Source organism: Camellia sinensis, chromosome 14 (genome assembly GCF_055761805.1).
Source record: "Camellia sinensis isolate YWXY chromosome 14, ASM5576180v1, whole genome shotgun sequence".
Classification (NCBI taxonomy): Eukaryota; Viridiplantae; Streptophyta; class Magnoliopsida; order Ericales; family Theaceae; genus Camellia; species Camellia sinensis.
In genome coordinates this window covers 93409284-93434962 of record NC_138974.1, presented here as the reverse complement: position 1 = coordinate 93434962, position 25679 = coordinate 93409284, and the positions used below count along the sequence as shown (strand labels likewise).

Sequence of the window (25679 nt, the reverse complement as noted above, 5' to 3'; positions counted from 1 at the left end):
TTTCACACACGCTTCATGGAATTTAGAGCTTTTAATTAAGATTTTTTAAATGAATAAACTCGAATTTCACTGCGAGTTTGGATGAATTGTGCTAGGGTTTTGCATTTGTGTCCTCATTGCAGAGTATAGAGAGGCTGATATATTTAGTGTGGCTTATTGGAAAAGAAATGTTTTATGCAAAAAAAATGGCTGCGTTTAGTAGAGTTTTCTAAATGTGATTTGAGAATAGAGTTGTATTTTGAGTTTGTGAGTTTTGGAATTATTATTTGAGTGTGGAAAATTTGTTTGGTGAATGAGTTTTGAAAAGAGTTTTGAATTGAGTGGGGAATTTTTGATGTGACATATGATATTTGATATAAAAACTTACAACCCATAACCAAACACACAACTCAAAATTCTATTAAAGCTCATAAACAATTTTAAAAAATTCAAAAAATATTTTCTATTGAATATATAAAAATTAACATGTGTCAATTGCAAAAAAAAAAAAAAAAAAAAAAAAAAAATTGCACTGTTCCAATCAATTGGCCGGACGACCGGTTAGTCCAAATTTTTCCGTCTTCGACCGCGTTTTCAAAAGTGAGTGTGGAATTAATTTTTGAAAATCGTAAACAAACACCATATTCAAATCAAGCTCCGGAACTAACGTTCCAAAGCTCCACTAAACAAAGCCAATGTTTTTTTTAAATAATGATATTAACATTTTTTTATTATAATACTAATAAGAGTAAGAGAATCTCCAAAGGTTTATCTTTTTATTTTTCTTTTTTAATTTATCAAATTTGAGTAAAAACTCCATTTGATATCAAGTGCTCTAATAAAGGATTTTTTACTTTCATCAAAACATCAGTTGACCAGGCGGATGTCTAGCTGGTTGACCTACCCGTGTATTTTTTTCACAAATTTTCGCCGAGAGGTGGTCATCCAGGAGACATCCGAGATGACATCTGGTAGTAAAAACTCAATGGCTATAAACAATGATTTAATGAAAGCTCCCAACGTCCTCAATTTGATGAAAGATTTTTGATATCCTTGATTTGATGTTTATTTGATGAAACTATTGGAGTAGGAAAATAGGTGTTTTTTCATCAAATTTAAATTTGATGACACAATTGATGAACCATTGAAGATGGTGTACGAGGTTGTTTGGAAAGTGATAAATAAGTATATTTTTTAACTTTTTACGAAAAGGTGTACAAAAAAATATAAAAATTATGTGATCCAAAAAAGATAAAAAGATAAAAAAAAAATATTCTTTTAGTATATGCCAAACAACCTCTTATGGGTGTAGAGTTTTTAGCCAAAAAAAAAAAAAAAAAAAGTCATTATAAATTGTCATATCACTCTTTATTTTTCTATACATCTTTTCATAAAAAATAAAAAAACTAACTAAAATAACCAATTCTCAAATGGGCCTAAATCATTACCCTTCTAATGGGGGTTGTAGGGATGGTTATTTTTCACTGCTCCGCTCCACACTCGCATTCCCCACCCCGTACAAATTTTTCCCGCCCCGATTAAGAAATGGGACGGGGACAAATTTTGCTTCCCCCACCCCATTCCACCCGAACCCCACCCCGATTGTATTATTAAACATATTTATATGTATATAATATATAGAATATTATAATAAAGTTAAAATACTAAAATATTATACTTAATATTAATTTTTATTCATTATTTTCTATCTTATATAATATAATTTTCAAAATTATTATTGATAATATACTATATTATCTATAATTTTTATTAATATTTTTATTGTTCAACTTACAAAAATAATCCGCCTCCCGCTTCGCAACCATCCCATTTCCGTTACCTCCTGATTTGCCCCGCTCCTAATATCATAAGGGACAGGGGCAGATTATTATAAACCCACCCTAAACCTGACCCGTGACCATCTCTAAGGGTCGGCTTTAAAGCTGCAGCTTTGAGCCTCAAAAATTTATTTAAAAAACGGATTGCAAAATATTTTTAGGTATCATACTAATCTATATAAAAAAAATCACCTAAATTTTAAACACCCCAACAAAATTCAATAAATATTCAGAATTAATAAATGATTGATATGGTGAATTATTTAAAACTAATAAATGATTGTTTTTACTTGAAAAAAAATTAAAAAACCTTTTGATATGATGAGTTATTTGAAATTCATAAATGGATGAATGTTTCCTAAATTTATAAATCATGTATAAAATACAATTAATTATATTAGTTATAATTGGAAAAAATTAGTGAAACATCTCTCTCCAACTTTGGATAGTAAGAGAGGTCCAATATGTTTTTTTTATTAGTTAAGGTTCTTCAATGAAATTTCTCTGTGATCATATCAGAGAAATTTCTTTGTATTGGGGTGAAATTTCTATGTCGAGATGAAATTTCTTTGTGTCGAATTTTTTCTGGGAAAATGTTGAGAGACCCCAACTACTATAAAAATATTATATGTCTTTTATTTTATAAAACCTTAATATCAGAGACCTAAAAAAAAAAATCTCCTTATAATTGTTTTCGAAAAAAAAATTCGAAGTTAAAATTGATAATCTCACTTTCGGTTAACTATTTCACAACAAAGATTAAATGGATTAACAATTTTATCCTTCGAAAAATATTTAGTTGATAACTTTGATTAGCAATTTTACAACTAAAAATGAGAGAATAATAATGTTTTAATGATATTTTGTTACAATTTATTTGCTTTATATTTGGTACTTGAGTTTAGATTATTTTAATTATTTTTCTTACTATAAATTTTGTTATATATTTAAGTAAATTTTCTGTGAAGAATAAATAAAAAATAGACATTTGGTGGATAATCTTTCAGTTATAGTTTCCTCCCCTAAATGTATAAAAGTCTCGAAAACTCGCTTTTGGGCCTAAAAATGTCAAGCCTTGCTTTTAATTTGATGTCAATTATTACGATTTCACCAACCATTTTCATCTCCATTGTTAGGATAAATAATATCAAATTCTTTTATTTTATTTGAATTTATAAATACAAAATAACTTTATAAATTCATATTAGCAACTGAGTAGTTTTAGGAATAATTTTTTTTATGTTTATTACTAGAAAAGTTCCACAAAAATCATAGTGAGATAATAGTATTTGAAATTGAATATATGTAAAACAAAGATTATTCTCTTAAACAGAACAAAACCGTGTTCGTATATAAATACCGCACCCGCACCCGCACTTTGGTGTCGCTTTCGATGTCCATTTGGCTTCTGAAGTCTGGTCTGGTGGGATACCCACCCCCTTCAAAATCAAAAACAAATATTTCATCAACGCACTTCCCTATCTAAAAAATACTATTACATATCAAATAGACACATGGATTAGAAAATTTTAAAAAAGAATCCTGATAGGGGCACACTCGACCATGATCATGACTTGCATTTGCCAAACAATATTTTCTTATTTTAAAAAACAAAATAATAGAATTAACATTGATTATTACACATAAAATCTACAACTTTAAAACCAAAAAAACTCTGAAAGTTTCAAAAATAAAATTCACACATTGTTGTTTTGACATTTTTTAGTGCTTTGTTTTAGTGGTCAAAATATCCAAAGTACTTATGAGATTGAAGACGTTATTTGGTAATTTTAAAATATTATCATATGATATTTTAAATTAAGGATCATGTAAACGTGTGTGTTTAGGGCATATATTTTAAAGAATGTTTACAAAAATAAATATTTGATATTACACATAATTTGTACATAATATATATTTTTAATTTTTTTTTAAAAAAAATCTTTAATTTGATGTGATTAATTTATGGGCAAATTCATTGGTGGTCCTTACATTTTGCCTATCATTTTAGTCTATCCATTTTCAATTGGCTCAATTTTGACTTTTAATTTTAAATTTTGTGTCATTTTGGTCAAATTGATAATGCTGTTATCGTTTTTTATAGAAAATAATCATTGAATTAGTTGAGTTTAATTTACTGAATTTAGTAAATTTATAATTTTATTCTGAAAAATATGACATATGCATTTATATGCATATTTTTCATAAAAAAATATTAAGAGTTATAATCAATTGAACTAAATTAAAATAAAATTATAAATTCAAGATCAAAATCGAACCAATTAAAATTATAGAAATCAAAACGATATAAAAATCAAATTACAGAGATTATTGTCACAATTTACCCTTAATTTATACATTGAATTCAATTCATGACTTTTGAAGTTAATATTTTTAAAATTTTAAGAAAAACATATGTAAAAAATAACAATTAGTAATTAATTAGTAGTTAATGTGTTTTACAAATAGTAATTAATTATTACTTAATGTGTTTTACCAGTTCGAGGACAGGAAGGGCCAGGCTACACGCAGATCGTAATCGGCCACCGAGAGGAGAAGGGGAACATCCAACGGTTCAGCTTCAATTTGACTAACCAAAAACACACATGAGCCGTCAATTGTTTTTATGCTCTGGTTTTAGTTGAAATTTTGTGATCTATCTTGCACTAACTAATCTTCCTCTTGCTCCGTTTGGGAAGTGGGTTGACTTTTTGGCTTTTTAACTTTTTTGACTATTTTAGCCTGGGCTAAAAAGTTTGGTTTGGGAATGGCTTTTTGACTTTTTTTTGTGAGAGAAGAGTGTAATGATTATTGATTTAATGTGATGTTTTGCTTGTTGTGGCTAAAATAGCCTATTTTGTCTTTTGTGGTTAAAATAGCCCCAAACCTCCTTGCCAAACGGAAGAGTTTTGGATTGCTATGCATTATGCTCTTGTTCTTGCTATTTGTGTTTTGATTGATCTCAAGGCTCTAAACCTAAAGTTGTAAACTGGTTTTGGAATAATAATAAAAAAAACCCAGAAGTTACACTTCTTCTAGAATTTAAATTTGGTTAATCCACCTCGGTTTCTCAATTCAATTCGTTATCCGTCTTTGATAGGGGTGAGCAGCGGATATACCGATCCGCCAAAACCGACCGAACCGAACCGATCCGCCGCATTTTGGACGGATGCGTGATGTCGAGCGGACGGTTGCGGATTGATTTTCTCCAATCCGCCAATTTGGCGGACGGATGGCGGATTTGAGGTTTCTTTAGCCGCAACCGAACCGCCAAACCGCGAGTACCCTTAGTAATTTATAAGACTTTGTGTTTTCAATTTGTTTAAATATTTTGTTTGTATTTTCAATTGAAAAAGAGTTCAAATATTCTGTTGAAAAAAAGTTTTCAACTTGAATATATTTTTTGAATTGCAAAAAATAAACATATTATTTATTTATATTTTTTGGTTTTTAAATCTAACTCTAAAAGTAATAAATAGAAAATATAATATATGCTGGTTGGCTTTTGTTTTCAAAAACATATATAAATGTAACAATACAGAGGCATACAATCTCTACTATTGTTTTGTTCATGATTTTGGTGGTTTGCATTGTGTTTATATTTTAAGAACCACATATTATAATATTTTATGTGAATGAGACATGCTGTGATTGTAATATATGGATGAGGCATGCAGTGATTTTGATATTCTAAAGTTTCAAACTTTCTTTCTTTGGATAAAACATGCAGTAATTGTAATATTTTTTTAAGTCATTAACTGTAATACTTTTTTTTTTTTTTTTTTTTTTTTGAGGAAGTGCACAAGTTGAATTATGTTAAAAATTTATAAAATTTCAAACCGCCAAACCGATTCGCATCCATCCGCCAAACCGCCAATCCGCTCAATCCACATCTGCCGGATTGGCGGACGGATGCGGATTGATTTTTTCCAATCCACCAATCTGGCGGACGGATGGCGGATTGGAAGTTTTGTGGCCGCAACCGACCCGCACCCACCCCTAGTCTTTGAACAATCTTATTTCACTGAAGTTGCTTGATCTTTGTTAACAAATTTTAATCTTGCCAGATCTCATGGGTTTTATCTCTTATGGTTGTTTGTTTGGATGTTTTTCTGCTTCCAATTATTTTTCTAGGATATTTTTCTGATTCTCTATCACAGCATATTACTAACTTCATTTTTGCACTTTTAGTAGTTTGATTGATGATCTTTATTTAGTAATATGTTTATTAATATGCTGTCAGTAAAATGCTTAGATATCACTATTAGAAAATGTAGGTCACCTTCGGCGGAAAAATATCTACGCAGGAAGATTCGAAAACTTGAATTACGAGCCCTTCTTGTTGCAAACTTCACGTCAGTAGAGTGGCTAAACTAGAGTCTCCCTTATGGAAAACACACTCCAAATTGACAAGGTTGCTGATTTTCAATCTCAGCATATTACCAACTCTTTTTCGCCTATTGCTTGTTTTCACCTCTTGATTAGTATGGCATTGATTTGTTTATTGCTTATACTATTAGATTGATGCATCATTAATATGGTTTTATATTATGGCATATTCAAAGAGTTTTTTTTTTGGGCAATACATTTTGGTACTCAAAAATAGAATAAATTTTCATTTTTTGTAAATGAAACTGACATATTTAGATTGTACTCTCCATAAGCTTTTTATTGATATAAAAGAGACTTTAACCGGAGTTAAATTGAAAAATATATGATTTTTCAAATTTTTTGCATACAGTAGATTTTTTGGTACTCAAAAAACAGAAAAATGAAATTTCGTTTTTTGTAAATAAAATTGATGTATTTAGATTGTACTCTCCATAAGATTTTTATTGATATAAAATAGGTTTTAATTGGAGTTAAATTGAGAAATATATGATTTTTCAAATTTTTTGAGACAAATATGTTTTTTTTTTTTTTTTGGTAATACATTTTGGTACTCAAAAATAGAATAAAATTTCATTTTTTGTAAATGAAACTGACATATTTAGATTGTACTCTCCATAAGCTTTTTATTGATATAAAATACCCTTTGATGAGAGTTAAATTGAAAAATATATGATTTTTAAAATTTTTTGAGCTAAATATATATTTTTACTATTATAATAATGTTTAAAGATCACACATGAGGAACTAAAAACATCCCACTTTTATTAGGAATGTGATTAAAAAAATTAAAATGATATTTTAATGACAATCTATTTGAGTGAGATAATATTTATTTTTAGTCTCACCTTCCAAATAATCATAATTTCTATATAAATGTGATTGTATATATTTTTTTAATTTTATATCATATCTCTATAATAAAACAATATTGTTTTTGGGATTGTTTGGGGTGTCATAAATAAGTACATTTTTTGTCTTTTTAAACTAAAAAATTGAGAAAAAAAAGATGGATGTTTTGGTTAATTTTTTGTCTTTTTACGAAAAAATGTGTAACAAAAAATTGTATAAATAAAGTGTATAGTCGAAGAAAGGTGATTGATTGTACGGCTGGCCTGCGGCTGCCCTAGCGTGTCTACACAGAAAAGAATTGCCTTCTTCGGGGCAAATAACTTTTGGACAGTGATGGTCGGTCCGTGGGGGCCACCATGGGTCCCATTTTAATAATCTAAACCGTTTCAATATGTAGAACTCGTCGAGGATTATATGCCTATTAAAAATCACGTTGCTTGGATATCGATTTCTATATGATCGAATTAGTTTTTTTCAACAGTTAACTATTACACCATCCGTTTTGTTTGTACAAAACTGTTTTAATCATATAGTTAACGATATTTGATCAACGTAATTTTTTATAGACATATATTAATCGACGAGTTTTACATATTGAACGGTTTGAATTATCAAAATGGAACTCTTACTGGGCCCCCAAGGGCCCAATATTATCATCAAATTTTATGATTTTACATATGAAATTCCTCCCCCCAAAAAAAGTGTATAATTGCCTGGTCAACGGTTATCACGTTCCTCAGTGGATTTGTAATATAAATATATATATAATATTTTTTTAATATTTTTTATTTATAAATAGTAATATCTTTTTTACTTTTTGTGTATTTTTTTTGAATTTAAAAATATTTGAAAACTCTAATTAGAGGTGTCACTAGTGATGTGACAGTGAATCTCACCCACTGTCACTATTAATGCTGTTTTTTTTTTTTTTTTTTTTCACATCTCATCATTAAAGCTGTGTTTATAACCTCTAACTCTAGCATCTCTGTTTTGAATTATACTTGAGTCCCAAGCCAGCCCTAATGCTGTGTTGATTAGGGAATTAGGGTAGGAATTTGGAAAAGGCAGTTGAAATGTGAATAAATCATGCTTATATTTCACATAATTTGACACACCTTTTCCCTTTACCTTTCCAAATCCCTCCCCAAATCCAAATCCCCCAACCAAACATACCATAAAACTGTTTATCTTTATAATCGATGACAACAGTCAAGATGAATCCATCATAGATTAATGGGTGGATTAACTTGACCTATGTTTTTATCACCCAGGAAACTTTCCTACCATTTCCTCCCAGCACAATCTTCATCTCTGTCTTTGTTTCTCACTTCTCCACCACGACCACAGCATCAACTTTGCCTCTTCCTTTTCGTCGACACTCACACTCCTCACCACCGTCGCTGCTCCTTCTCCCTCCATAGCGACCCCTCGTCTACATCTCGATCGGAACAACTGCGGTAACCCCACGCCCCATCTCGACCATTGCAGTAACTGTCGCAGCCACCATCTTGGCCTCACACAACATTGCGAAGGGTGAGCGTATTTATATATATATATATATATGCTTCAGTTTTCAAGATCGTTAAACTATTTGGAAAGCTTTGATAAATTTTTTTCTTTGTATAGAATGATAACAGCATGATTTTTCCTAATTTGTCATCTATGATTGAATCTCCAAATTCATAGAAAAACTATTGCTCTCATAGGGCAAAAAGCCCTAATTTTTCACACCCCTAAAGCTTATAGAGATTTTTTTTTTTTTTTTTTTTTTTTGTGCAGTTTGGGTATTGGATTACAACTTTTTTGTTTTAGGTTTGTGAATAATATGGAACTCTTTTTGATCACTGAAGTTACCTGAATTTTTATAATATGGTTTCCTACCTTCAAAAATTTCCTCCCCTTCTAGCCATGGTGTTTCAAGAGATTGTGTTGATTAGGTTATACTATTCTTTCACTTTTGGTCTACAAAAGATGCTGATGCTGATGCTGATGTGTTTTTTATCTTTATTGAATTAATCTTTTGTGATTACATCATTATTGTTGAATAATTGGTCACATCATTATTGCAACACATTGGTTATGAGCAAAGGCCTAAACTGCTATAGTGATGACGAAAGTTACTGAAAAGTTCATTGTGATTTTCAGTTGGGAATGCACATTTTGAAACATGGTAGATTTGTATTCTAATTCCTTAAATTTAGTGATCAAAAAAAATAAATAAATAAAGAAAAAAATTGCCCCATTTCTTTCCTCACTCAATTCTTTTTTCAAAAGGATTTATGCAAGTAATGAATAGCTAATAAAATGCAATTGACTACTCATATAAAATTCATGAGGAGCAGATTCAGGGAAGGCCTATAACATGTCAAATATTAAACTTTTCTCAGGGAAAAATTTCGGGTTCATCCATTAAACTTACTCGGGAAACATGTTGGGATTCAAACACAACTTATTAGGGAAGGCTCATATCATTTCAAAGAGTAAACTTGAATCCCAATATGTGCTCTATATTGCTGCTTGGTAGCTGTTTCTCATGTAGTGTAGCTGCAAGAATATTAAAAATGTTTCAGTAGTCTTTACTGAATGTATAATTCATTAACTTTTCTTCATTACTTTTTACCATTGCAGGAAGGCAAGGCTGATGCTATTTCCCATATGAACACCATTGTCAATTCAACCAAAGGAGATCCAGTTTTGGTTAGTTTTCTCTTTTGCCCTGTCATGCTATTGATATTTTGCTTATAACTTAATCTATTTAACTGCCACTAATGTGAATAATGTTGATGTTCGAGCACTAACATCTTAAACTAAGTTTGGCTTAGTATTTATTTTGTAAGGTATTGTTGATTTTGAGTTATGATAGGCTTAACACATTATTGTCTTGTTCTCCATATGGTTAAGAATTAGCAGCTATTGATTTAACTGTCATTTTTTACCTTGTTTTGGAATCATCCAAGAAATTGATCTTCAGGAGCCTTTGTTACGTTTCTCCCTGTGGGATTTCTCTCTGTCTCTTTGTCAAGGGGCTTTTTTTTTTTTGGGGGGGGCGCGGTTTGGTGGGATATAATGGTGTTGATTTTGGAGTTCTTTATCTAATTAGGCTTATATGATTGCCACATCTATATTGTTCATTTATCCACATGTTCTAAGTTGAATGTATAATGTATCATTATTTTTTTTCCTATTGACTGGCCTATTGTTTTTCCCTTTTCTTTTTTTATTTTTTATTTTTTATACCATATTGCATCTATATATGTTTTCCTCGAGTTGTTTACAATTTCTGCTAATTATTTTTTGTGCTTGTTATAAGAATTACAAGTTCCGTTCCCTACTCATTGTATTATACCATGTTGCATCTATATATGTTTTTTTTCCCCCTCCCCTATTAATTGGCTTATTTGAAATTAAGTTTTTTCATTTTTTTTAATGAGATTTTTATTGTGTAATCACATTAAAAAACTTTTTATTCCTAAACATTCTCTGTATATATATTTTTCCAACATTAGACTTTCATTTATGAAATATATGATGTTATTAGCAATTCATATGCGGTCAATGTTGTGATTCAAAGGAAATTTTTGTACAAATAATATTAATTATATTTTAGATATTAGTTTTGTTCAGATTTTAATCATGATTGATATGTTGTGATTGATAGTCACATTTTGTGGTTGAACTTTTTTTTCATTATCACACGTACTAATCGTGATGAGAAAATGCATATAACTGTGATCTCATCTCACTATTAATCGTGGATTATTTAAATTGATTATTTAAATTCAATCTCAGGTTTTCTTAGTTATTGATCACACTTAAAATTTGTGATCTAAATGTTTATTATCACGGTCAAAACTTGTGATGAAATTATCTTTTAATGACGGTCATAAAGTATGATCGAAAATGACCTTGAACAATTACACTCTCAAAGATCACACTTTGACAAAAGAAAAAAATTTGTAATTAAATAATATACATCACACTTAAAATCCGTGATCTATTTATGATTTTGTAGTAGTGAGAAGAAGAAGGAGATGCAACACAAATAAGGGAATTATTATTCAATTCTAATTCTAAATCTAACATAAAAAAATCATCCCTCAAACTACCATGACTATAAAATGTTCTTACCAAGATAAATTGACAAACTAATGTCCTCAAAATGAAAAGAAAAACCTAACCTCAAAAGTGCTGAAACTGAAAGTCGATTACATCGGATAGTGGGTGTCTGAAGCACATCATGAAGGAGCAAGTTGCGCCCAGTATGCGACATGAGCTGAAAGGTACCCAACTCCTTAGACTTTTTCTTGAGCTCCATTTCCCGTTATTACATAATTCCTACCAACTGGTATCCGACAATAATCTACAAATCCAGCTCAATCTCTAGTTGCACGTTTGGTTGCTCCTGTGTCTACAATCCAACCAAGGAGAGAGTGAGCAATAAAAACATGTGAACAAACAAATATATTTAGAGAGCTAGTAATAAGGTGTATCTTCTTTGGCTTAGTACACTCTTGAGCAAAGTGACCCTTCCGTCCACAGTTATAGCATTTGAGTTTGGACTTATCATTCTTTTCAGCACGCTTGCCTCTGCGACGCTTGGTTACTCTACCATCTCTTGGCGCTAGATTCTCAACCTTTGCTTGTCTAGCTCCTTTTTGCTGTCATTTGCACCGAGGCTTGTATCCCCTGCGCTTTCCAGCTTTAGCGACAAATGTAGCAGAGCAGTTCGCATCTTTGCCCTCCTCCTCGAGCTCAAGGTGTTGAGAAATGTCATCAAAAGTTTTGATTCCCTCATTGTGCGTGAGCACCAATTTCACATGTCCCCACGAAGGGTTAGGTAGGGATCTGATTACTGACAAAATCTGTCGCTCATTAGTGAGATCATTGCCAGCTGCCTTCATCTCTCTAATTATGGCAGACATCACCGTAAGGTGCTTAGCCATAATATGTTTTGGGTCCACCACATATTGATTAAACTTCAATGTAAGGGCATGCAGCCTAGTTGTTGTCGTGTCTCCATACTTTAGGCGCAATTGATCCGACATTTCTTTGGTAGTTGAGAATTTCTCAAATTTCCCAATGAGGTCGTCAGGCATGCAGCTCAACAAGGTAAAACACACACTCTTATCCCTCTTAAACCAGTTTGCATGGGCATCTTGGTCACGACGATGCTGTGCTGTGTTCCTTGCCTCAGGTATGGCCATGATGTTGGTCAAATGGTTGAGCAATTCTTGTTCATTGAGAAGGTACTGAACCTTCCTGTGCCAGATATCATAGTTGTTTCCATCCAATTTATCTCCCTTATTAAGTTCAGCAATAATATTCTGAGGCCATTTCACTGATTCGTTGCACAAGGATTTAATTAGACGCATATCTCAATATTTTATTCTAAACATTATTAGGCCATAAAATTCTTTCTCACATTATAAGATTAAAATTTTTGCATTTTTAGGTGCTAGTAATCATCCTCCACAATGTGAGTAAGAATAAAATGTATATTTAATTTAAAATAAAATATAGGGAACAATTCCCATTATCCACAATTTTAAATTATCAATGATATAAAATGAGTCCATAAATTGTGCCATACAATTTGCACGTGGGTTCCGCTTGAAACCCTAGTAGTATTTTGGTGCAACATGTTAAGGCAACTTTGAAATATATTGGTGATAGTAAAACACATCCCCTTACATGGCTATGGAAAAATAACCAAACCAAACAAAGCCTTAAGTCCCATAAAATGGGGTCGGCTACATGGCTATGGAAAAATACATCCAAAAAAATAATTTACAACTCAAAAGAATCCTACTACATTGATTCTAAATACAAAAGGAAATTGACATGGGGATGCCACTTCACCAATACATTTATGGGGTATACCTTCAACTATACACAATAAAATAAAACATGTGTACCAATAAATACCATTGTCACCCCCATCCAAAAAAAAAAAACTAAATTAAATTGAGCAATTAATAATTAAAAGCAATTTAAATGGGTCAAAGGATGGAGTTAACTACAATTCCATCTAGGGAAAGGAGTGTTGGACAATAAAACCTAGGACTCATATTTAATATATTAGTACATAACTAACATATTAATTAATCGCGAAATAAATTAACTCAACAATTGAATAGCACAAAATAAAAACTAACAATATTAAAAGGAGTTAATTAATTATGCACACTAATTAATAATAAAAAAAAATCTGGAATATTTTTCTAATTTCCAGAAATTTTTTTTTTACTCAAAAAGGTTTGAAAAAAAAAACATATTTTTTTTCAATTTAACTCCGATTAAAGCCTATTTATATCAATAAAAAGCTTATTGACAGTACAATCTAAATAAACACGATGACGAAACATATAAAATGCTCCTTACATAACCATATAAGACAACTGACATCCTCCACAAAACAATCATCACTATGCATGATACACATAAATAGAACCGAGATGATAAGAAGAAACCCAACAACGCTCTACCTTCCTCAAGAACGGTAAGCCAAGGATACACCTTTCCAATACTCACGCCAATTTATCAGACATCTACTGGAGGTAAGCCAAGGATACACCTTTCCAATACTCACGCCAATTTATCAGACATCTACTGGAAGGTAATGGTACCTCTGCCAAGTTTTCCATTCGCTAGCTGGAAGGTACTGGTACCCCACATTCTCAGTGCAACCAATTCTCCAGGTGCAAGCTAGAAGGTAATGGTACCTTTTATTCTCAGCGCATGCACTTTCCAACCATCATATAATTTAACAAACACAAATAGTCCGAGTGTACTACATACACATAATTTATTCAACATCACAACGTCATCCTCCATTGATGACCAAGGACAAAATCTCTAAGCAAAAATATTTAAACACACGTACTACGATAATTCAATGCTCACTTGACCTTAAGTCTTGCAACAATGATAATAACGACAAAACCTCAAGTTCATTTCTAAATTTACAATACGTCATAGTTTCTTTCCCTTTTTAAAATCAACTCTTTAATTTTCCAAGCCTTTTTCTTTCCAATAACCAATTTCTGTATTTCAATAAAATTGCATCCATGGATTCCAAGCCATAACCCAACTCAACATGATTATCCAAATAAAATTCCAATACCAAAATTAATTCTCTTTATGCTAACAACACAATAACACAACTCAAATTATCAAAACAAAAACATCATTCAACTTTACCCCTTCTTAATTCATTAGGTCAAAATTATTAAATTAGGGCTTTTCTCTTCCTCACAACATAAACACGTTAAACTACTCCGCAATTAACCCAAACAACTATCAATTTTACAATTTCATAGTGAACGTTTTTTTGTTTTTGGGAATAAAATCTACCACGTCTATCTATAAACAATGTATTGAAGAGGAACAAAGAATCCCTACCTGTTGAAGTGACAAGGAGAAAGTTGAAAAATTCACGGTGATGAAAACACGATCCCTTCAGATTAAAATGAAGCCCTCGCGACCCTCTACGTTCTTCTCCAAAGGACAATGGTGTAGAGATCAATGGATTGAGAGCATTTGGGGCTGGAAACCAAGAACTAGAGAGAGAGAGAGAGAGAGAGAGAGAGAACTAGGTATTTTGAAATGTTTAGAGAGAAATAAAAAAGTGATCTAGAAAGTCACTTTCCAAAATTGATATATGCACAGATTGCTCAAGCGAACAAAATACCGCTCGAACGACCAGATACAATAAGTGAGACCGCTCGAGCGCACAATGATACCATCTTAGAAGTTTTGCAGTCTTGCAAAAATATTGGAAGTTGTTAAAGTTTGCTCGAGTGTTAGAAAGTTCGCTCGAGCGAACAGGCCAAATTCTGGGCAACAACAATTTTGAAAAACAAACCCCCAACTTGTTCCAAACACAGCAGCAATACTCTAACAACTCAATTCAACAAGGAATACAGTAAACAAGGATACAAACAACCATTAAAGACAAGGAAACCCAGATCCAAAACATCAAACGGGTCGGGTCTAAATCAAAATCGTTATAAATAGTATATTTTAGGGAGGGAACTGGGTTGGTGAGATATTTGTTTTTGATTTTGAATGGGGGTGGATATCTCACCAGACCAGACTTTAGAAGCCAAATGGACATCAAAAGAGAGACCAAAATGCGGGTGTGATTCCAATGATAAAAAAAAATAAAAAAATAGTGTGGGTGTGGTTTGGTAAGGCTTTCATTTTTGTTTTTATTTTATAAAATTATATATAAAAATTTATTTAGTATATTATTTTCTTTTCTTTTTTTTAAAAAAAAAAAAGTGGAATTAATTCTAAAAAATTTTAAAAATATATATTTTTATGAAATTTTTTACTTTTTCCTCCCTCTCACCATCTCCTGCCACAATTGGCCGCCGGCAACTCTCCGATCCGACAAATTGACAAGGCAACTCTTCGATTGGTTTTGATGACTGTACAATCACCGTCTATGATCTTCAACGATCACCTCCAACCACTAGCACCTTCGATCACCCTCCACTACCTAGTCACTACTTCTGACAATTCACTAAACATATTTTTTTAATTTTATTTTTAAAAATATTTATGTACCACGAACACATTTTTGTTTTGTTTAAGAGAATAATCTTTGTTTTACATATATTCAATTTCAAATACTATTATCTCACTATGATTTTTGTAGAACTTTTTCTAGTAACAAACATAAAAAATTTAGTTCTAAAATTACTCAGTTGCTAATATGAATTTATAAAGTTATTTTGTATTTATAAATTCAACTAAAATAAAAGAATTTGATATTATTTATCCTAACAATGGAGATGAAAATGGTTGGTGGAATAGTAATGATTGACATCAAATTAGAAGCAAGGCCTGACATTTTTTAGGCCCAAAAGCGAGTTTTCTGGACTTTTATACATTTAGGGGGAGAGGAAATTATAATTGAAAGATTATCCACCAAATGTCTATTTTTTATTTATTCTTCACATAAAATTTACTTAAATAAATAACAAAGTTTATAATAAAAAAAATGATTAAAATAATTTAAACTCAAGTACCAAACAAAAAGTAAATAAATTGTAACAAAATATCATTAAAACATTACTATTCTCATATTTTTAGTTGTAAAGTTGCTAATCAAAGTTATCAACTAAATATTTTTCAAAGGATAAAATTATTAATCCATTTAATCTTTATTGTGACATAGTTAACCAAAAGTAAGATTTAATCAATTTTAACTTTGAACTTTTTTTCGGAAACAATTATAAGAAGATTTTTTTTTTAAGGTCCCTGATATTAAGATTTTATAAAATAAAGGACATACAATATTTTCATTATAGTTGGGGTCTCTCAACATTTTCACAAAGAAAATTTGACATAGAAAAATTTCACCTTGACTTTGAGAAGTTTCGCCTCAATACAAAGAAATTTCTTTAGTATGATCACAAAGAAATTTCATTGAAGAATCTTAGCTAATAAAAAAATATATATATTGTAACTCTCCTACTACCCAAAATTAGAGAGGGATGTTTCACTAATTTTTTTCCAATTACAATTGATATAATTAGTTGTATTTTATACATAATTTATAAATTTAGGAAACATTCATCCATTTATTAATTTAAAATAACTGAATTGTATCAATAGATTTTTTAATTTTTTTCAAGTAAAAACAATCATTTTATTAGTTTTAAATAATTCACCATATCAATCATTTATTCATTTTGAATATTTATTTAATTTTGTTGGGGTGTTTTAAATTTAGGTGTTTTTTTTTTTTTTATAGATTAGTATAATACCTAAAAATATTTCACAATCTGTTTTTTAAATAAATTTTTGAGGCTCAAAGCCGCAGCTTTAAAGCCAACCCTTAGGGATGGTCACAGGTCGAGTTTGGGGTGGATTTATAAAAATCCGCTTCTGCCCCTTATGATATTAGGAGCGGAACAAATCAGGGGGTAACGGAAGCGGGACAAGTGCGGAGCGGGAGGCGGATTATTTTTTTAAGTTAAAAAATAAAAATATTAATAAAAATTATAGATAATATAGTATATTATGAATAATATTTTGTACTTAGTGAAAATTATGTTGTATAAGATAGAAAATAATGAATAAAAATTAATATTAAGTATAATATTTTAGTATTTTAACTTTATTGTAATAAAAACTAAATATATTATATACGTATAAGTATGTTTAATAGTACAATTAGGGTGGGGTTCGGGTGGAACGGGGTAGGGGAAGCAAAATCCGTTCCCGCCCCATTTCTTAATCGAGGAGGGGAAAATTTGTACAGGGCAGGGGATGCGGGTGCGGAGCGGAGTAATGGAAAATGACCATCCCTACGACCCTCATTAGAAGGGTAATGATTTAGGCCCCCGTTTGGGAATTGGATATTTTAGTTAGCTTTTTGATTTTTTATGAAAAGATGTGCTGAAAAATAAAGAGTGATATGACAATTTATAGTGACTTTTTTATTTTTTAGCTAAAACCTCTAAACCCCTAAGAGGTTGTTTGGCACATACTAAAAGAATATACCTATTTATCTGTTTTTTTTTTTTGTTGGATCACAATCTCTATATTTTTCTATATATCTTTTCGTAAAAAGTAAAAAAATATACTTATTTATCACTTTCCAAACCTCCTCTTATACCATCTCTAATGGTTCATTAATTCTGTCATCAAATTTAAATTTGATGAAAAAACACATTTTTTCCTGTTCTAATGGTTTCATCCAATAAGTATCAAATCGAGGATATCAAAAATTTTGCACCAAATTGAGTACGATGGGAGCTTTTATCAAATCATTGGTCGTAACCGTTAAATTTTCACCACCAGATGTCCTCCCAGATATCCCCCAATTGACCGCTCTAGGCAAAAATCTGTGAAAAAATACACTAGCTGGTCGACTGGCCGGACATCCTCTCCGGTCGACCGATATTTTGATGAAAGCACAAAATCCTCTGTTGGAGTATTTGATATCAAATAAAGTTTTTACTCAAATTTGATTTAAAAAAAAAAGAAAAAGATAAACTATTGGAGATGTTCTTACTCTTATTAGTATTATAATAAACAAAAATGTTAATATCATTATTTAAAAAAAAACATGTTTTGCAGGAAACATTTCTGTTATCGGCCTTTCTATACTCTTCAACAAGGACATAATCGCAAAACCCTAGCACAATTCATCCCAACTCAGTGAAATTCAAGTTTATGCATTAAAAACATCTCAATTAAAAGCTCCAAATTCTGTGAAGCGTGTGTGAAAATGGGGAGTGGAGGGTTAGATGTTGAGTTGACGAAGCATAGTTGTGGGTCTGCGGTGGGAGTAGAAGCGTCGGTTGATGTGGTGGTGGAAGGAGTAGGTGGTTTGGGAATCGGAGGAGGGGGATTATCTTCAGAAGGAAGCTCCGAGGTTATCAACTCCAACAATGGTGACGGTGGTGGTGTGCAGGTCACGTGCTTCACTGAGGTGTTGGAGGACGTTACCCTTCATTTTCAGATCATACGTCTTCACAAACAGGTTAGGTTTTGCCACTCTTTATGTTCACAATTTTGTAATTGCAATAGTTTGTATGAATTATTCCTATGGTGCTTAAAAATATTATCATTGATGGGAGAGATGTGAAATTGTGCAAGTAATTTTTCAGCAAAATTTTAAAGGAAAAGAAAATGGTAGTTATAAAAGATTTAAGGGCATATATGAAATTTAAGAGGGGATAAATTGGAATTTTTTTTTCTTTATTGTAGCTATAGGTGATAAACCATAATTTCCAAAGTCAGCCGGGAATACAAAACTGGAATATGTTTGTATGTATTTAATGCTAATACTCAGTTGATTTTGTGATCAGTGAAAATGCTTTCTATTCTTGACTGATTGTAATACCTGATTACACTGCAAGAAAAATAGGAATTAATGACGTTTTTAAAATGTCGGTATAACCCCAAAAAAGTCGTTAAAAGTTATTGTGGCGTTTTTTTATTCGTCGAGGATAAGGCCGTCGCCATAGCGTCGTGGCGTTTGAAGAACGCCACTAATTATTTTTAGCGACATTTACGTAGACGCCGCTAGTAGTTTTCACCAACTTTTTTGATTAAACGCTGCTACATATTAATGCAACAACCTCTGTGGATGCTAGCAAACTTTCACTGATGTTTACAGAAAACATCACTCTGTATATATTTTTTAAATTTGTTTCTCCCTATAGGTTTTAACATTTAATTTATTTATGAAAGCCTGACTACAATTAGCAAACCCAAAATCTTTGGGGGATGCAACAGAATAAACAAAGTCATGATAAATTTATTCCTCTCTTTTGAAAACTATATCAAGATAAAAAAACAAGCCACCATTTCTTCTTCTATTTTGAAACAAAGTCATGTTTCACCAACTTGAAACATTGTTGTGAATGAAGATTGAGATGGTCTTGGGAAAGACATCAAGCCACCATTTCTTCAGTCGTAGAGTTATGAAGTAGAGCTTCTCTCATTTGTCTCTTCAAAGAACATAACTTTCCTGTCAAAATTGAAGGTGGAAAGATACAATTACATTTTTTATTTATTTATAAAAAGTATCAGATTTTTTACTGGAAAAGAAACATATATGAAACAATATAAAAAACTACGAATGCAATAAGGAAAAATTAACATTAACGATCTCAAACGCAACATTTTAAATTGATCCTTAACAAATTATTAGGTACCAACAGTTGCACCATGAATATGTTATTTATATTAATACAACAATGCATATTTGGAAATTCTTAAAATCAAGGGCAGCAAGTTGAAATCATCAAAATATGAAATAGAGTAGATAATCTTCAATTCATACGTGGATCAAGAGGTGATAATCTTCTTTGAAATAGCGTAGCATATCCTCAGGAGATAAACTTCTTAGCTGCCACCAAGAGAGGGGTTATGACAAATTTTTAGCAAGTATTCCTCCATATAAAATCTTGAAGCACTATGCTTTCTAACGAAAATTAAAGCTATACCCACAAAACATGAGTATGTTATTTTGTATGCTCTACTTTGGTTCAAAGAAAAAGGATATAAAATATACAAAAACCAAGAAAGAAAATATCACAGTGCAGGACACTTTAAACTTCCTACCTTCAAACAAATTTGTGATGAAGTAACCATCAAAATTAGAAGTATAGAACAGCTAAAATTCAGTGAGGTGAGGTTAGCACAAACTGTGATTTTTAATTAATATGAAGTATAGAATTTGAAAACGTCTTCAAACAGGGGATGGTTACATAAATTAAGAAACATATTTAACACAAGACAACAGTCATAGGCTGGACAAACTATCCATTATAAAATTGTTTCATGTCAATTTTAGTTGCTATGCTAGAGGTTAAAACGACAAGGTTGAGATATAAAGACCAAAACCTCTTTGGTAACTCAATGTACCATACCCAAACGAACATAGGAAAGAAAAAAAACAAAAATTCCGCTTCCCTTTTCACTTCTCTTCAACCAAAAACATAGGCCATAGGAAATCCTTTAAGCAATTTCACAATACAAGCTTGATTCAAACAGGACATATGTTTGACAATCAATAGGACCCAAAAGTCTAAAGATTTAGTCCTTAAATGATGATTTATCCAAAATACTAAACAAAATATATATTATTGCAAGGAGGGAGGCCAAGGTCAATCCACTTGGTTGACAAACTCACCAGCCATGAGAAGGACAGGTACTAGTTTCTGTTAGGTTTGAAAAAAGTAATTTATGTGTATATATACCTGCAACATGTAGGTGTGACTATTTTAAACCCTGTCAAATACAAAACAGAAACACAGATTCAATCTAATGTCAATCTCTTAACAAGCAAACAATCTTTTCTCAAGAAATATACTCGGTATTTTGGAGGGAAAAATAAAATAAGAAAGTCAAGAATCAAACCTGTGTGGATGATCAGGAAACCCAACAAGTGCAGAAATTGCATCAATGTTAACAACAAAATTTCAAATGTTTATTACACATGAAACAAATGGAAGATAAACATCATTAAAAGGACCCAATAAAAAGATGAGTCGTTTGAACTCTCCGAAAGGGACCAAATATTCATATTTGTGATACACAAATAAAAGGAACATAACATGTCTTACCATAGAACAAAGCTGCCAAGGACATCCTTTAAGATGCATATATAAGCCCTGTTTGGTAGAGTTGTGGGAAAGTGCTTATAGCTTATACCTTAACAGCTTATAGCTTATAACTATGAATATAAGCTGATTTCTGACTTATAAATTAAGCTTCTCCTGCCCCACTCAAAGAATAAGTTGATTTCTGACTTACAAAAAGCTATAAGCTGTATTGTTAAGCTAAACTAAACACATCAAAATAGCTTAAATTAAGCTGAAATTAAGCTGTACCAAACAGGGCCATAAGCTATTGGGCCATAAAGGTTCACCCATGTTAGGAGAGATAAGAGAAAACAGGGGTACCTCCAATGTGATCAATAAGAGAAACAGGGGTACCTCTAAGGTTCATTCAAGATCTAGTCATTGCAATAACCAAATCACAATTGTGTGGTATCAGTGAATCCTCACACACAATCAAGATCCATAGAAGCATCACCTTTTATGTACATATAAAAAATCTCCAACCAAGATTATAATGAAGTTCTTATACATATTATAATGAAAGCAAAAGGTATATCTGCATTGAAATTATAAAGATTAGAGAAGAGAATGAATCAGACAGACTAGAAATCATCCTGCACATTCAATGTTTTCCACACAATGAATAAGGAAACAACTTGGAATTGCAACCCAAATAAGTACCCTCCTTACTATAACTAGTTGCAGTAACCACATTGATCTGCAAAAGAAGGAGAAAAAAAAAAAGCAGTTTACACTAATCAACATCCAATAAGAAAAGAGAAAACCAAACCAGAGTGAGAGAAAAATAATAGCATAAAACAACTATCACAATAATAATAATAAATAAATAGAAGAAGTGGTACTTGAGTGGATTTGCACTCTTTTTGGAACAACAGATCAGGTCTGGAGGGACCAATCTCATTGCAAATATAAAAAAAAAAATTCCTGGAAAGTCCCTGCTACAATAGCAAATCAAAAGAATGTTGAGAAGCAATAATTCCAGTTAGAAGAAGAACTATCAGAAAAATTTGGTCGATTATATCAAATCAAATATGCGAACTATGAGAGAGAGAGAGAGAGACCTCTCATTCTCGAACCATCGGAACACAAGTTTTGAGATCAGATCCCTGTATTTCTAAGGGAAATAATTAGCGAAAACCTTAACAAGCTTTGAGTTCTCGGGATCAAGTTTCTAATCATACCAACCCTAAGCAAGAACAAGAAATCAATAGATACATACAGATTTCAATAGATTAGCATGCCAGAAATCGATCAAGAAACACAACAAAGTGAAATCAAATCAAACTCAATTTAATAGGTACAGTGAAGTGTAGAAATCGATCCAATAGTTTCTGAAAAGTTGGACTGATCTATAACTCCTCGCTTTCAAAGGCAAATCACAACCAATTAGATAGAAATTGAAGAACACATCGATCCAAAGCCTAAATAAAACGATTATAGAGAAATCGAAGAAAAATAAACAGATCCAAACCCTAGACGCCATTCTTGCAAACTTTCTCTCACTAAAACGTAAAAACCCTCATCTCTCACTATTGGTGTCTACACTTCTTTTTATGCGAGATGGATTTTGTAAAATATTTTTTTCCTCTAAGTAGAGGCTATAGAGAAAAACGCAACAGGCCAAATTAAATATCCAAATCACGCATATTTTGGGTATTGAAATCGTTCCTCTTCGTACGGGGTGATATGACATTTTTTGAAAAACGTTGTTATATAAACGCTGGCATAACCAATATTTCTTGTAGTGTTAGGGATAGTTGTTTCAGCACAGTCTGGTCCTTTTTCTTCTTTTTTTTTTTTTTTTAGGAGCATTGCTTTGTTTTTGTTTTTGTTTTTTCAAATTGACATGGAGTGTTTCCCTGCGGAAAAATAAATTAGCGCTATTTATCAAGAAAAAAATAAATTGAGGGGAAAAGAAAAACAATATGCAAGGTTATGTGATTATTTAGATATTATGTAGTTTTTATATGCCATGTAAGGCTGCATAGATCGTGCCTTGACATAATTGGATTGTATGTATGGTTACATCACCAAATTGATTTATTAAAATTGATACTGGATTAGAATTTGTAAAATCGAAAAATCAAGAATCATTTAGATTAATGACAATTGTTTTCTTTTATTTCTATAGATCTATGCATGGATTGGTTGCAACTCTGCTAGATTTGGACGCTTATATGCTGCTGCACCTACCCGGCCTGTAAGTTAACAATTTATATATTCACGAAAGCTCCCATCTTTTCTGAATTTCATGTTTGTTTTATTTAGGGAAGTTTCCCTATTATTCATTTCAAAAACTGCCTATTTTTGTGACAAAAATCACAATTTGCTTATTTACAAATTGTAATGGTAGCAAAGAAGGCATTATGAGGGATAAAAGTACCAACATTGATGGCCTTCCCATCCTTGCATAATAGCATGAGATCACCTTCTTCATTATGATCATAGATTAAGTAATTGTTATCAACATATCTTACTATTTGATGGCCATGCACAGAACAATACTGTGAGTGTTGCTAACATACTTGGAGGATCTTCTGATAACACAGGATCTGGTATTGCTCGTCGATTAGGTAAACTTTGATTTATAATTAACAATTTTCATAAAAATATTCTTTGTTTTTCTGCACTTACCTGTGATCTTTCTTACAGTTTTGAAGACAGGTCTAAATGTGATACTAGCTTGTAACATTCCAAAGAACAGCCCCATGCTTGAGGTTTAATCTCTCTCTCCCTCTCCTGCACCATTAGCAAGCACTATGACTGTTTATGCACTGCGTACTCAAGCTTAATTTTCAATTTTATAGATATTTAGGTTTTACATGGTGGTGTTTAGCTATGAACCATTTGACTTGGAATTGTGCACTGCCTATTTGAATAACGTACCAACTTTCACCATCTCTCCTAAAATCAATTGATGTTAGGGAGGGCTTTACTCATGTCTTATGGCATTTGACCTTGTGTCCACAAGCCTATTTTTAGAGCCATCGTAGGGAGGGGCATTATATACCAAACGAAATCATTTGCATGTATGAATGATTTAGCATGAGTCTTCCTGTTCCTCTGTTCCTCGTTGTTTGATCTATATTTTCCCCTCCTCTTATTGGGGTTTTCAGGCTGATGCTGAGAAAAAGTTGGTGGAGAAGTTAATTAACTTGGGGTATACTAGGCCAAAATCTAATGGATCATCTTCATAGTAGAGAGTTGAGGCCAACATGCATTACATGAAAGATACAATTATATGGTCATAGCGATTATGCTTACAGTGCGATACTGACTGAAGTCCAGGAAACAGCATCAGTTGGGGGTCTTGGCATCGTCATGGGATTGCGTGATAGCTTTTTTTTTGTTTGTTTTTTTCCTCTTAAATAATCCTTTTGCTTGAATGTCTTGCTGCTGATTACAAGGTTGAGCTGATCGTATAGTGGACCTGCTATGATCAATTGTGAATAGTGGGGGTTCACTATTTCGTGTGATGGATTATTGAATTCTACAATGTATTAGTGATTGACATGGCATCACTCTTATACTGTACTTTTTCTCATTGTTAAAAAAATTTGTAAGTTGTGGGTGGCTGTTTTGGTAAATTTTTATGGCAAGAGCAAGTCATTGCTCCAAACTTGCGAAGGGAAGGATAGGAAGCCGAGTGAAATATGCTACAATTTCATTATTCACAATCTTTCATCGACAACCATTTTGGGAGAAGTTTTATCTGAATAAAACATCCATTTATGTTTTAACCATTTCTGGTATCGAGGAGAATGTAGGAGTATTTTTTTTTTTCAATGACTTCAATATATTTTTTTGCTAGAATATAGAAAATTAAATAAAGCGTCTACTCTTAGTTCTTCCTTAGTTATCAATATTTTCATATAAAAATATCTTTAAAATTCAATGAAAACAGTCAATATATATGTTGGTAGAAGTGCATAGCTTTGCTTCAACGGCGTTGGACTGACAAATATTCAAGTACTTCAATGTCCTGGGTAAAATTCAGCCATGTAACACACAAGGTTCAAAATGAGAGACTATCAGATGTAGTCCTCATTAGATATCCTAACTGACAAAGCAAAATCAGCTTTCTGAAACACTAACATCTCATCTGTCCCTTAGTAAACTATAATTCAAAGCAAAACCTTAGAATAGATGCACATCAACAAGCCTCCTTTGGGATTTTAAAACTTGCAATTCTTGATCAGGCATTTTTACATTAATAACAACATGACATAACAAATGATAAGCATATATATGAATGACAAAATAAGACAATACAAAATGAAAGAAGTCAACCCCGGGAATCCTTGGAAAAACCTGTCTCCAAAATGACAAAAGAAAACTACATATAGACATCAAAAGCAATCTAACCACATATTTCCAAATGACCATTTTCCGTTCCGACAAGGAACAGTTGTGAGAACGGTAGAATATTTAAACTTGACAACACCTACATGTTCCTTATTGCACAATCTACCAAATAGAGTTATTGTGGTGTGATACGATGTTCCCCATC

The 25679-nt window shown here is 31.8% G+C and overlaps 1 protein-coding gene across 2 annotated transcripts; it reads left to right on the top strand.

Annotated features, from left to right (window-relative positions):
- Window positions 1-8039: 8039 nt before the first annotated feature.
- LOC114287323 (uncharacterized) lies at window positions 8040-24756 on the top strand. 2 transcript variants are annotated; one of them, XM_082906285.1, is made up of 7 exons: window positions 8040-8591; window positions 9687-9755; window positions 18153-18558; window positions 23301-23369; window positions 23667-23742; window positions 23822-23886; window positions 24286-24756. In XM_082906285.1, exons 3-7 carry the CDS (start codon window positions 18304-18306, stop codon window positions 24364-24366), a joined length of 546 nt encoding a protein of 181 aa, XP_082762411.1. In that variant the 5' UTR covers window positions 8040-8591; window positions 9687-9755; window positions 18153-18303; the 3' UTR covers window positions 24367-24756. The 2 variants fall into 2 exon arrangements, with proteins under 2 accessions (XP_082762411.1, XP_082762412.1); XM_082906286.1 differs by lacking the exon at window positions 18153-18558.
- The last annotated feature ends 923 nt before the right edge of the window (window positions 24757-25679 follow it).

Bases quoted from the DNA above. Each gene is read 5' to 3' on its own strand.
- LOC114287323 (XM_082906285.1), top strand. From the start codon at position 18,304: ATGGGGAGTGGAGGGTTAGATGTTGAGTTGACGAAGCATAGTTGTGGG. The intron at 23,743-23,821 runs GTAAACTTTGAT...TCTTTCTTACAG, and splicing joins TGGTATTGCTCGTCGATTAG to TTTTGAAGACAGGTCTAAAT. The intron at 23,887-24,285 runs GTTTAATCTCTC...TGGGGTTTTCAG, and splicing joins AGAACAGCCCCATGCTTGAG to GCTGATGCTGAGAAAAAGTT.